Below are 14,960 nucleotides of genomic sequence, written 5' to 3'. Positions count from 1 at the left end.
TGACTATTAGATGGAAGCAAAAATGTATAGAAAACTTCAATTCTTTTCTGTCAATTAATAATCATTTAGGGTTTTGCAACCAAGTTATGAAAGCATTTTCAGCAGAATGTCCAATGCTGCTTCCATCTCTCCAAAACTGATATTCCTGGTTAAACATCACCATATAACATCACTAGCATCAAACCTGATAAATAGTGATGTTTGCTAATGGAGGGATGGAGAATGAAAACAAGGCAAAGAGGATCGCTCATAAGAATTGTTCTCCAGTTATCCCATATCTCTCCAATGTCTACTAGGTTGTGACAGCTTTTCTTCCTATATAAGGCCAATGTGGTGCAATATTAAGATTGCAGAAGTAAGAGTAGAAACATCAGGAAGAATTTTAAAAGTGAAGATGGTAGCTGTGATCACGGGATCAAAGTCTGTGCTCCCTTTTTAAGTGAGTCACACATGCAACATACTATACATAAAGAGGTTGCAGGGCTTTAATCAATCATGCAACTGCAGCCACCATTTTGACTTTTTCAACACTTCCACCCCTCCAATAGATGCAAGTTTCTCAAGACAAGTTGAAAAGCAAAGCTTTTTGATCAAACTGGAATTATGACACTCCCTTTCCTAGCCATTGATATGCCATTTTCATCGTTTTAATTAGATGCGACAATCACAAATATTGTATATTATCTTTTTTTCATTATGTTTGCTGAATTTTTATGAAGGTATGGTATTTCTCTTCAGATATCTGCATATGGCAAGATGAATTGTTACATGTTATGATAAGCTAATAATTTATAATATATCAGCACTGGAAGGATAAACTTTATTTTTATATTTCATTTGTCATAATCTATAAATACATCAGTAATAAAAATACACAAATAATGGAATTCTTAATCATGCAATAGAGTTGTAAAAAACAAAACAAATTTACAATATTTTTTCCAAATTTTACTTTATCCTGCATGTGAAAAGTCTTTCTTCAAAGCCACAACTGCATAGCATCTGGGGGATTTTATGGGATCAAATAACTTTACCAGTCCAGACCAGGCAATGTTGTCCTGTAATATTTGATCAGATATTCGATCAGAAAACATCAAAAGGAGATTAACTTAATAGCAATACACTGAAATCTAAGGAAAATCTATGTTATAAATAAAACATGAACAATAATTAATCCCCTAATATAGATCAACTGGTACAAAGGCTGCATGAAAGAAACTTTTCAAAAATGGTTATTTCTGTTCTGCTAGACTCGATTTTTTTGCCCCCAAAGACTAACATGGCTTTCCTCCTACATAAACTTTGCATATGGAGAACCAAAACTGGAGACTCAATACAATAGTAGCAGTATAAAAATATGCACTGAAAAATAAAAACATCAACCAAAACGTCAATAATCTCAGATGAGAGAAGAAATAAAAACCTCTTGTTCAGAATTAAAGAATCATTAGAATAAAAAAAAGTTTACACCCCCAGGTTTGCATCCCACCAGGCTCAAGGTTGACTCAGCCTTCCATCCTTCCGAGGTAGGTAAAATGATGACCCAGATTGTTGGGGGCAATAAGCTGACTTTGTAATAATGCCGCTTGGGGGGGGCGAAAGCCCTAATAAGCAGGCATATACATAGAATGAAGGCTATTGCTAAGCACATTGATTTGTGCTTTAGATTGTAAGCCGCCCTGAGTCTTCGGAGAAGGGCGGGATATAAATAGGATTAAAAAAAAATCTATTACAGATTTTTCTGACAACTGTTGTTATACAACATCCTTTTCAGAACATTCTTTGCTGACAAAGATCGAAGACATTCTTCAGTGGGTTTGACAAAACTAAACTAGATTGTACCTATTCTACCTACATGTATCATATCACCTTTCCATGAATAAATAAAATGTCTTGATTACTTAGAAAAATAAGACAATACAATGTATTTGATGATTGTTAAAAAGAAAAGCAAAATCAGACTATCTTTGGAAAAGTCTAATGATCACCATTCATAATCTTAAATAATAAGACTGTAAAACCCTTTATTGGTTTTTCACTCAAGCCAATGGGAAATGTATCTTTTATATGCTACTGGAGTTAAATAATCATGAATCAAGTAGCATGAATCTTAAATAATCATGAATCAAATAAAATGAATCTTAAGTCAAATGTATCTGTCATAGACAGACACTGGGTTAATATTCAAGAAAGTATATTCTTTAATTCTAAATCCTTAACTTAGAGCAATCAGTAATTCACAAAATCATTTTACAGTCACTTAGTAAAAATTATCTAGGATCCACAAAGTATACAAATATTTTTCAAACATAAATATAAATTCTTAAAGAAAACAACAGTTGCACAAAAGTCATTTACTGTTTCAATTATTAATAATTAAATTTTCTATGTAGACAATATCACTTCATTACTAGTAATTTAATATGCAATTTAAAATACATAAAAACTTTATTACAGGAAATTTTCCCAAAATAAAAACATTTGCTAGTAATGATGGATATGATAGATTGGACTTCAAAATTTTGGCAAACACATGAAAACAATTATTCGTTTCTTTTAATATGAAGGAGACATAATTTGTTTCAAATACTTAAAAAAAACCTATAGCATGGATAAATCCACCAAGAATTACCTGTTCTTTGAGATAGCAGAGACGATCTAGAAGTATCAACCCCTCTATGCAAGGTCCTAGAACAACTTTCAGCTGAAAATTAAACTGAAAATTAAACTGAGTAACATTTCTAAAATGCACACTCAAGAACAAAGAAAAAAAACCCTACAACACAGATTTAGATCTTATTTAAATATGTAAAGGTAAACTCTCTTATTATCCCTTTACTTCAAGTATATTAATTATTAGAAACATAAGAATCAGCTCCAATCCAGTTCAGATTATTGATCTCGTTTGGATTGTTAGTTTAATTCATAAGACCAAGGCTATGTAAGAAATGGCTCTTAGAAATAGATAAAAGACAATATATTCTCAATTAGATTTGAAAAGCTTATTTGACTGGGAGATCAACTGAATGACTTTTTCATCAAACCTCTACAAAGGATACTAAGCAGGATTTTCGAAGTGGCTAGGCCAAAACAATTTTAACTGCTGTCAAAAAGATATATTTGGTAAAGCAGGGTTTGTTCATGACTAATTATTAACTATTTAATACAATCATGTAAATGTTGTACAATTATTTTGTGAATGCACATAAAAACTCTACGATATTTTTGTTTCATGAAAATTTCTGAAATCGTTTTTGGCATTTATCATTTTACTGCTGAAGAGAAAATTGCTACATTTTTCTACTGAACTATTGAAGAACATGCAAAATTTATCTTTTAAAAAACAATGTATTTATCTTGCCAATTCCATTTTATTGGACATCTTTTTAAAAAGGAGCATAATCTTGATCAAAATCTATGAAAGACATTATGATATTTGTTACTTAGTAGCTGTGAGGTATAACTCAGCATAAAAAAACACTTAAGTTTTTAGCAATTTTGTTAAAAGTTAAACAAAGTAATGTATTAAAAGGAATACAGAAATAACAAGGTGGGTCCAAAACCAGCCCAACATTTCTGACACTTATTTGAAAGGAAAAAAGAATCTTCATATGTTCTCAGTGAGTGTTTATAATTTTGGAAGAAAATATACTCCTAGTTAAAGGATATTTGGTTTGTTTCCTTTGCAGAAAATATCAAACACAAAATGACCTACTTCATCTTAAAATGTTAGCACAAGTATTATTCATGCCATGCCCTAGAAAAAATATTCCAATATTTCAATGTTACCATATTAAACGCTTCCAGTTCATTCATTCTGTGCTTGTATTTTTTAAAATATTCCAATATGAGGCTGTCTGAAATCTGCAACAGCAAGAACATTGATGATGGCAATTAACATTTGCCTGAGGCATATACTAAAATTATTTTTATAATTAAAACAGTTCAAAAACCAAAACAATTATTTTACAATCAACATTTTCTAATTTCTTATAATGGCTTCTCAAACTTTTTTCAAACACACATAACAATACGTAAGGAACTATATTTAAAATGTTCAAAAAACAGTCTGGTTTTAGTATCTGCATCTTTAAAACATACAGAAATTATTATAAATCAGTGCAACTTTATCAAGCCTTACCACAATATTCTCACATCACTATTTTTGAAAAAATCAGGTAATTTCTGAATATTCAATGAACATAGTAATAGTGATTTATCAACTGAATATGAAACAGTATAGCATGACTGTAAAAAAAGGAAATGCAATTTTAAGTCACATTAATAGAAGCATAGTTTCTTATTAAATACTTAAATCAACAATGTTTGGAAATCTGTGGCTAGACCTCAGTACCCAATTAGATTCAAGAAGCATGAACAGTGATAAAACTACCGTAGTTTCCGCCGTATAAGACTACTTTTTAACCCATGCAAATCTTCTCAAAAGTCAGGGGTCGTCTTATACCGGGTGCTGAAAATTTAGGGACAGGGCTGGCTGGAAAACCTGGAGCGGATCTCCCATTTAGTCTGCGCAGGGAAAGCGGGACCAATTGGAGAAGAAGCTGCAGTCTGTGATTTTTTACAGGCTGGGGTCTGGGCGTCTTTTCTTCTAAAGTTGAAGAGCAGCTGTAGTATATCCCAACTTGAAAGGCAGGTGGGGAAGGCAGCAGCCAGAGCAGCGGCTTAGCTCTAAGGACACATTTGACTCAGGAACTGGGCGGGCTGGCTGGAAAACCTGGAGCGGATCTCCCATTTGGTCTTTTTTTTAAAAAATCCCATTTATATCCTGCCCTTCTCCGAAGACTCAGGGTGGCTTACAATTTAAAGCACAAATCAATGTGCTTAGCAATAGCCTTCATTCTGTGTACATGCCTGTTTATTAGGGCTTTCACACACCCCCAAGCAGCATTATTACAAAGTCAGCTTATTGCCCCCAACAATCTGGGTCCTCATTTTACCTACCTTGGAAGGATGGAAAGCTGAGTCAACCTTGATCCTGGTGGGATGTGAACCTGCACTAATTGCAGGCAGCTGGTGTTACTTAAGGCACTGCACAGGGAAAGCTTTAGAGTGAATTAGGAAAAGTGAAAAAGTGAATTAGGAAAATAGGGAATGGTTGCTGGAATCAGGGGCTGCCACAAAGAAGAGGGAGTCAAGCTATTCTCCAAAGCACCTGAAAGCAGGACAAGAAGTAATGGATGGAAACTAATCAAGGAGAGAAGCAACCTAGAACTAAGGAGAAACTTCCTGACAGTTAGAACAATTAACCAGTGGAACAACCTGCCTCCAGAAGTGGTGAATGCTCCAACACTGGAAGTTTTTAAGAAGAGACTGGACAGCCATTTGTCTGAAATGGTATAGGGTTTCCTGCCTTAGCAGGGGGTTGGACTAGATGACCTCCAAGGTCCCTTCCAACTTCTTCTTCTTCTTCTTCTTCTTCTTCTTCTTCTTCTTCTTCTTCTTCTTCTTATTCTTATTATTATTATTATTATTATAGTTTAATCCACTTGCACTGTTTTATGTTTACATGTTTGATGACAAACAGCCTTATGTTTATAAGTGACAGTTTTCCTACTAAGCACCTGCATGTCATAAGCATTTGAATTAAAATTACCATATTAAAATAAAATCTGATGTTTTTTAATTTTTATTTGGTGTGCGTTGGAAGAGGGGTAGTCTTATACGGCGAGTATAGCCCAAACCCTATAATTTAACAGGAAATGTAGGGGGTCGTCTTATACGCCCAGTCGTCTTATACGCCGGAAAATACGGTAGCGCATGAAAGTGTTTGCTGTTTTAACCATTTACGGGTACTACCTTAGAGCATATACTATATATATGGTTATTTACATAGTTTTGAAACTCCTTTTCAATGAATAATTCAAAACTTAAAAAGTAAAAGCAAAGAATGAGCAAAAAGCTTTCATGTACTGATCCAATAATAACAGTCAAAGAATGTGCTGCTGTTCTGTCTCCGTATCTTAATTTGCACTGACTTTATCTGGAAATTATAATTTTAGCCAAATTTCTAGGTTAGAAGCAAATGATGGTTTACACCATCTATATTTTTAGATATAACTGATCTGCTAAAACATGGAGGCACAGAAAACAACTCACACAGGAAGGAAAAACATGATTACTGAATCGATTCTTCTTGGACATCCAAGAACTGTCCACTATGCCTAAAGTAGGAGATGCAAACGTCAATGATCTTTTCATGCAACTGTATAATACCTTCTGAAGAACTGAAGGAGAACCTTGTATCTCCAAATTACTAAAACTTTAGAATGTAAATACAAGGTTACATGCATTTTTTATCAAGGACTTGCCATACATATGTTCACATAAAAGAGGTCATCAACTCTTGACAGTGAAAAAATACCAATAATAAAAGTCCATGCTTATTTGATCTTGAATGTTTATCTGTCAGAGACATGTTCCTTCTTCTCCAACACCTTACTAAATTTTCAGTTTGCTTACTTTAAACTGATGTCTGTAGCTTGTCAGTTGATTCGTGTAGCTATTAACAGCTGTTACAACTGTCAGATTAAACTGAAATTTGGCACTAGGATCATTAATATTGCATGTGAGTTTATATTTAAAGTACAGTTATCCTTGAAATATTGCATAAATAAAAGATTTTACAACTATGCTATCAGCCTTTTATAATCACACTTGACAACTGAACTATACTGTCCTGTCCACAAATGCCTAATAAATATTTTTACTGAGATGCTTATTATAATTTAAGATTTAGATTACCTATTTGTATTAAAACTCAAGCTAATAAGAAGCAGGCAAACCAAATTTTAAACAGCTGCAAATAATTTCATACTAAAGTTTTCTTGATAATAGGTTCTGTTGAATATGACCAGGTTTACCTCTAAGTAAACTATTGCTAGAATTGCACCATTGCTATTGAAGAGAATTTCACCAGCAGAAACTGAAGGTTTGTTTTTTTTAAATTCAGCTGTTTCTCATTAATTAGTTCTAGAAATGTATATGAATGTGTATATAAAACACTATGCAGGACCCAGATTAAATAAAATAGATAAACAGTAATTCCTGCTGAAAGGCCAACTTGTATCTTATATATATAATAAAAGCCATTGTTACTGCTGAGTAAGCAGACAAATAAATGGAAGATAAAAATATTCTCCTCCCTGAGATTTCATCTATTCCCTGAATGTTCCTTTCTCAGATTTTGCCCTATGAGTTTTTACAGCTGACAAGATTTTTCCTTTCCTTTGCAGAGAAAAAGTTTCCTTCAAAAAGGCAGCTCCATTCCAATAAACAGAACAATTGTTTTAGAAGGCAACTATTTATTTAAGAAACCAAAATGCTCTGGAATACTGGACTCTTATCACTATTTAAACTAAATTATAAATAGCATCTCTCAGAATTTGATCACCTATGAGGAACTCAAATTATAGATATTTTCAGGGCTTTTTTGTCATAGAACGCTCAGAACTGAGTTCCGGCACCTTTTTTGGATAGAACCTTGTAGGGTAGGCAAGGCGGGTTGTATGACATGTGTGAGTTCCGGCACCTTTTTCTTTTACAAAAAAAGCACTGGATATTTTTTATTAGAGATAGTTTTAACATATAGTTTTTAAAAATGTCTAAGTAAATAAGATAACCAGAATAACAGGCAAGTTTGGCCTTGGATTACAAAATGAAGCAGGGCACAGGCTGATAGAATTTTGTCAAGAGAATACGATGGTGACAGCAAACACTCTTTTCCAACAACCCAAGAGACGGCTCTACACATGGACATCACCAGACGGTCAACACACAAATCAGATTGACTACGTGCTCTGCAGCCAAAGATGGAGAAGCTCTATACAGTCAGTAAAAACAAGACCAGGAGCTGACTGTGGCTCAGACCATGAGCTTCTCGTTGCAAAGTTTAGGCTTAAACTGAAGAAAGTAGGGAAAAGCACTAGGCCACTCAGGTATGAACTAAATCATATCCCTGACGAATATACAGTAGAGGTGACAAAAAGATTTAAGGAATTAGATCTGATAGACAGAGTGCCTGAAGAACTATGGACAGAGGTTCACAACATTGTACAAAAAGTAGCAACTAAAACCATCCCAAAGAAAAAGAAATGCAAAAAAGCAAAATGGCTGTCTGAGGAAGCTTTGCAAATAGCTGAGGAAAGGAGGGAAGGGACAGGAAGGAAGCGAAAGGCAAGGGAGAAAAAGAAAGATACAAAAAGAGAAAGAAAGAAATGGAGGTAGTGACAGATTTTATTTTCCTGGGCTCCAAGGTCACTGCAGATGGGGACTGTAGCCAAGAAATTAAAAGACGCTTGCTCCTGGGGAGGAAAGCCATGGCAAATCTAGACAGCACATTAAAAAGCAGAGACATCACCCTGTCAACAAAAGTGCGTATAGTCAAGGCTATGGTCTTCCCAGTGGCAATGTATGGCAGTGAAAGCTGGACCATAAAAAGGCTGAGCGCCAAAGAATTGAGGCCTTTGAACTCTGGTGCTGGAGAAGACTCCTGCGAGTCCCTTGGACTGCAAGGCGATCAAACCGGTCAGTCCTAGAGGAAATCAACCCTGATTGCTGTTTAGAAGGCCAGATCCTGAAGCTAAAACTCAAATACTTTGGCCACCTAATGAGAAGGAAGGACTCACTGGAGAAGAGCCTAATGCTGGGAAAGATCGAGGGCAATAGAAGAAGGGGACGACAGAGAATGAGGTGGCTGGATGGAGTCACTGAAGCAGTAGGCATGAGCTTAAATGGACTCCAGAAGATGGTAGAGGACAGGAAGGCCTGGAGGAACGTTGTCCATAGGGTCGCGATGAGTCGGACACGACTTCGCAACTAACAACAACAATATTTTGCATATCTCTTTTTTTAGTAGATCATGTTTTATTTCAGATTATGGTAGCAAAACTCATTCATATTACAGGCTGCTAAACTAAAAGAAACATAGGAATTTCCTGTTCTTCAAAATATCACACCTGTTTCTTACTTACTACTGCTTGTCAAAGTGAACTTACCTGTTTCCTTGTATTTGATATGGTCAATTGACGATAATAAAGTATACTACATTACTGTTACTACTACTACTACTACTGCTGCTACTACCACTGCCTCCTTGTGATTTCAAGAGAAGCAGAAAGACTTCAAACTGTATAAACAATATTGATAAATGCTTATTTAAATTTCCACTGAATTAGAAGACATGTTGCACTGGCATTGGGTATGCAATGTCCCAACATTTTTTGTAATTGCTGTTCTAGCATCATTTATCTATGACATTTTACTTAACTACAGTAGATTAAATGCAGAGTGGGAAAATATTCCTCAGATAAATATTAATCTGTTAGAAGTTGGCAATGACTATTATATGTAACTTAGATTTAATTTTCTGCATTTACAAAACTGTATTTTCTCCTTGATCTCAGCATAATTTATATTACCAAACAAATCACTGAAATAATTTGCAGTGTATTCACTATATGAATTTCAATTCACAACCAAATATTTACCTTTGATTCATCTAGTTCAAGCTTTTTCAAGGAAATTCTAACATAATCCAAAAATGAAGATGACTTAGAATATACTTTTCCAATATTACGATCACTGAAATGACAAATTATTTCTTTTGTTATTTTTGCAACATCACACAAACAGAGACACTCAGTCCATGAAGAACAATTCTGCAGTCTTTTGAAAAACTGTCTTGGCTTATCTTCCTCAGTCTGATTTACCAGAGATGTAAAATGGGCTGTAACTCACTGGCATCTAGTATGAAATTCTGGAGAATCATTGCCATTTTTACTCAGTACATGCTAGCTTCCTATCATTTTATGAGCTAGACTACAGATGTGCTGGCTAAAGGATTATAGGATGTATATATTAACACTACTGGAAACTTGGTTTGATGAAGGAAAGTCTAGAAAAGGTCTAGAGAAATGCAGAATGTCTACACTTGTACAATTAAGGGTTTAGAGAACTGGTTATGGTCTGTGGTCTGCTAACGTTTAGTTAAGAGACTACTTCTTCTCATTGACAAAGATATGTTATAAGTGGAATTTAATCAAAAACAAAAATAAAAAATTATGTATCATATGTAATGGCAATCAGGTGACTCAGGTGTTGTGAGGGTTATAAATAAGCTGTAAAGTTTTTTTTCCAGCAGTTGTAATTTTGAGCAATCACTGAATGAATGGTGAATAAGCAAGGACTATCTCTATTCTTAAACTCAATTCTCAGTCTGAAGTGATGACGACCGATCTTACAATTCTACAATTCAACCATGAGCCACATATATTCTCTTTTAGGGGGTACCATTGAATTAAAGCATATTTCAAAAGGTTAGCTTGCTGGCAAAGCTCAAGACAAATGTACAGGTAGATTTTTTTTTCAAATAGACAAAAATAGCTTTTCTTTTAATAAATGCACTGTTCTCAGATTTCAACATCAAAAGAATCAAATGTTCTGTTTCTATAACAATGTATAAAATTGTAGCACATTACTTTCTCTTGATACCATAACATTCTTCTACAATAACCTGCAGCACAGCCCGATAAAACAAAGATTCTGTAGGTAGCTAGAACAAATCAAAGAACAAGAAGTTAAATTGCAACCATATACCACAATTAAAACAGCAAAATTTATTAGCTATCTTCTAACACTATTTGTAGTCATTTCATCTAAAGTTACTAGGAGGTTTGTAATTATTAAAATAAAATATTGCTCTACTAATATATTGCTGCCAAGGGGAAAAATAAGCACAACCAGCAGAAAAGGTTCTGCAGAATTGAAAAGAAAGCTGTAAGAATAATAAAGCCACATTGATCAAATTATGCTAATAGATATTTAGGTTGGACCGCAGAGATGAGCCCATTTAATCTCCCTAAAATCAGGGGAAAAACACATTGTAAATAATTGTCTTTTTTTCTCCTTAATAACTTCATCTTTTCTCCTTGGTAAAAGCAGTACTATGTTTCTAAAAGCAACCCAAAGTATTGAAGAATATCTAGGAAAGATAATTTTTTAGCCTTTTTAAAATTCGGGGTCAAATTCATCCTGCATAAATTCCATCAAGATCTATAGTTTTGTAATTAGAACACAATGGTTTATATTATAAAACTGCTGAACTGAAGACTCAGTTTTTGTACATATTTCAAAATGGATGATAAATGATGTAGTACTTATTTAACTTCTCCATAAAATAAATTTAGCTGGCGATTTAAAAAGAAAGAATATTTAGAGTCCTGCCAATATCTAGCATTTGTAGCAAATCAAAGTAAATTCTTCCAAATTTTTACTATTGTTATATCTTCAGAAATGAAAGAATAATATCTAGGAAAAGTGATTTATTGGGGGTTTTGGCCAAGATTAAGAAACCATTTCAATCTAACCAGTCTGTTTCTGTTTAAATGTTGGAAAATGAATTAGATGATGAATAATCTAGCTTTAAATTAATTTTATCCCGGTCTAGAAAGAAACATTTTGTAACCATTCTTATGAAAACAGCAGCATCACATTATAAGAAAATACAGGCAGCTCCCTGGACAAGAATATTCATTTAAAGAAACAATTTATGAACTTTGACTACATTACAGGTAAAATATGAAAGAAGTCAAATGTAAATAATTCACTACATTTATGATATGCCCAACTAGAGGAAATTTCCCCATAGCAATAAGTATTCAGAACATAAAAAGCATCAATTTGCATGACAGTTTCCTTACCTTTTCCCAACTGCAAGGTTACAAAGAGTCACATGGAGAAAGACTGAAAGTATAAGCTGGTATGGAAAATTCTAAAGTAATTTAAGAAAGATATTACATCTCTAGGAAAAAATATAGGTGTTCCTATATTTGCTTTCTCCATGTAACTATATATCTATATTAATAAGCATGTGGAAGAACTTGTCAAAATAAGTGAGTCTGAACTATACTTCTTGCATAATCATTTGCACTTCAGGAACGAACCTGAGTTACTATACATATTGTATTTGAAGTTTTGGCTTCTTTTCTTAATAAAGACATGCACTATTATTCAACATGAAACTCTATAATCTTCTCAGAATGATTTATGTAGAAAGGATTCCTAGCCTGAGAGATTGGCAAACAGACACAAGATTGCTACAGAATAAGACATTCCAATGCAACATTATCAGATACATGTCCAATTTCAAAGATCTCAGAAACAGAGAAAATGATTGGAGAACTGCTTACAGGAAAGTCATGTATTTTTGTTGAATTATAAAACTATGAATTTTTAAAAGCAGTATAACATCTTTGTACTATAATTCCTTTATTGTTGAAAAATTAAAGTTTTTTTAAATGTTCAAAACAGTAATAATCAAATTATAATACTATGTTATCCTCAACCCAATTAATCAGGATTGGTTTTAAACATGGATGCTTCAATTAAATAAATCATTTATATTTATTTAATATATAGGCGTTCCTTGTTTAATGGTCACTTGTTCACTGTGGCCATTCAAACGTATGAGGCATTGAAAAAAATTGTCTCATATATGTACCTCACCATTTGCAATCTCCTTCTTTGCCCTGTTCCAACAAGCAAAGTCAACAGGAAAGGCAACAGGAAGTTGTAAATGACAAGCAAGTGGTGTCCTCACTTAATGACCAATGGTGATCTGCTTAATGATGGGAAGTAGGAGGGCCAGAATTTCTGTTGCTAAGTAATGTGATTAGATGACTTCATGCTTTATGACATGGTTTAGCAATGGGAATTTCCAGTTCTAAATACCATTGTTAAGTGAGGACTACCTCTATGTTCTTTTTATTTTAGTTACTCTTAATTAACTGAATAAAGTATATTTTATCGTAACAAAGGCCAGAAAATGTCATGGTGCTGATGATGCAAAATATCAATCTATCTCCAGTTCAGGTTTTACTGTTTGCCAGTTATTCCACTCTACCGTAGCAAATTACAAAGTTCAACATAAGGTCATGTGTTCAAAGTATTCAAACATTGAAAAAGTCATTAGAATGGTTAAACAGACATTACTTACCATCTGACCAACTGCAACTCGTTCTAGAGCCTTTAAAAAGAAATGAAAGTATTTATTCATTAAACTAAACTTTATAAGCAGACTTCATGAAAGAAAACTATTTTTTGACAAATTATACATTAAGATGCTTCTTGAAAAATGTAATCATGATATTTAAGAGTGTAATTATAATGATATTTGTATTTGTGTTGGTAATACAAATACGTGAACAAACTGAACACACTCTCTACAAAGAGTCAAGATGGTACCAAGCTGTTTATTTTATAATGTTTTTCCCAAATTTATGAATAATTAATTTTAGTCTCTCATAGTTTTCCTAATTCATATTCAGTAAAATCAAGTACATATATTTGGAACATATGACCTTAAAATGATAATGTAGTATGAAATATGCAATCATGAAATAAAAATTATTAAGTTAAAGCAGGATACCAATTCACTTCTGCAAAATAACAAAAGAATACATCAATGTATCCTCATTAATATATAAACTTAATAAAGTAGAACATCAATCCATAATCTAATATTAGATATTATCGCTGCAGGTCTCTAACCTAGTGACTCTAACTCTAACTCTAAATTCAGTTCATTCAATTATATTTATATTATATTTATTAAATTTTTATACCGCCCTTCTCCCAAAGGACTCAGGGTGGTGTACAGAGCAATAAACATTAAAAAACAAAGTACAAAAGTTAAAAACAATTAAATGATTTATGCCCGATATATACAATAGTTAAAACCATATTAAAACCCAACCCCAAACCCATCAGACCAGGCCGGCTTGCTCAAATAAATAGGTTTTTAGATTCCGCCGGAAGGAGCGAAGGTCGGGGGCCATCCGGAGCTCAACCGGCAAGCGGTTCCACAGGTCTGGCGCGCCCACAGAGAACGCCCTCCCCCTGGGGGCCACCAGTCGACATTCTCTGATCGGAGGCACCCTGAGGAGGCCCTCTCTGTGGGAGCGCACTGGACGGAGGGAAGTTGACGCCGGCCGCAGGTGCTGCCACAGGTAATCCGGACCCATGCCATGTAGGGCTTTGTAGGTCATTACCAGCACCTTGAATCTCACCCGGAGGGCAACCGGCAGCCAATGCAGCTCACGGAGCAAAGGTGTAACATGGGAGTATCGGGAGACTCCCAACACAACTTGCGCGGCTGCATTCTGCACCAGTTGAAGCCTCCGAGTGGTCTTATAAGGTTTAATTAATTAATTATAAGGTTTTCTTTCACACTTGAAACATAACACTCTGTTAGGAAGTTTCTTTTGGGCTTTAGTAACAAAAGCTACAAAACAGGGCTGTGCCTGATTTGCAAATGATTCTGAAGAATTGCTTTAAATTCTATGCAACTGTAAATTCAACGTTTTCTATAAATAAAAGCAGCTGCACTGTTTTCAGGTTTTTGTGCAATCCAGAAAAAATATATTTATTTTTCATTTCTTAAGATTTCCATGCAGCTTCATTATTGCAATCTAGGGGAAAATATTTATTAGTTATTTGATGCTACTCCATTTTAAATTAATTCTGAACAGTGATCAATGGAAAAAAATGCATTAGGAACAAATAAAAGTGAAACAAGCAGCAAGAAACTAAAACAGCAAGAAAGATGGTTTTGTCTTAAATGGTACTTTTTAAAGAAGTCAGGTCATTACTTGTATTGATTTTTTTAAAAAATCAGATGCTGATGTATGTACAAGATTAAGACCCTGAAGGCTTGAGCATTTTGCACTTAACTTTTGATCCAAACCAGATTGTGTCAGCTGGTGTCAGATTTTCACATGGAAAAAATATCCAAACTAGTATACTATGAATAGGAGCTTTTTCCTCTGTACATAACATGTGGTATATACAACATTATAAAATTCCTTACTTGTTTGACTAGATCCTCATTGGCATCCACACATTTGCTTGAAAAACAGCAACAGTTAATTGTCTGATTTATTTCA

General features: G+C 34.0%; 1 protein-coding gene across 2 annotated transcripts in view; it reads right to left on the bottom strand.

Moving 5' to 3' along the window:
* Window positions 1-799: 799 nt before the first annotated feature.
* The window catches only part of METTL25 (methyltransferase like 25), a gene marked incomplete at its 5' end in the record, with an annotated part of 38,347 nt that continues 24,186 nt past the window's right edge, over window positions 800-14,960 (bottom strand). Inside the window, 6 exons of one of the 2 annotated variants that reach the window (XM_081330455.1) lie at window positions 800-1,058; window positions 2,633-2,716; window positions 3,790-3,864; window positions 9,507-9,600; window positions 10,497-10,570; window positions 13,013-13,042. In XM_081330455.1, the coding sequence (XP_081186581.1) occupies window positions 954-1,058; window positions 2,633-2,716; window positions 3,790-3,864; window positions 9,507-9,600; window positions 10,497-10,570; window positions 13,013-13,042 (462 nt within the window). In that variant the 3' untranslated portion in view covers window positions 800-953. The remainder of the gene's footprint in view (window positions 1,059-2,632; window positions 2,717-3,789; window positions 3,865-9,506; window positions 9,601-10,496; window positions 10,571-13,012; window positions 13,043-14,960) is intronic. The other variant, XM_081330456.1, reaches the window with a different exon arrangement.

This window comes from Vipera berus, assembly GCF_964194415.1.
Source record: "Vipera berus genome assembly, chromosome: 6".
In the NCBI taxonomy this organism is placed as follows: domain Eukaryota; kingdom Metazoa; phylum Chordata; class Lepidosauria; order Squamata; family Viperidae; genus Vipera; species Vipera berus.
Note: the sequence above shows the minus strand (reverse complement) of the source record. Positions and strands in the feature narration are given on the sequence as shown.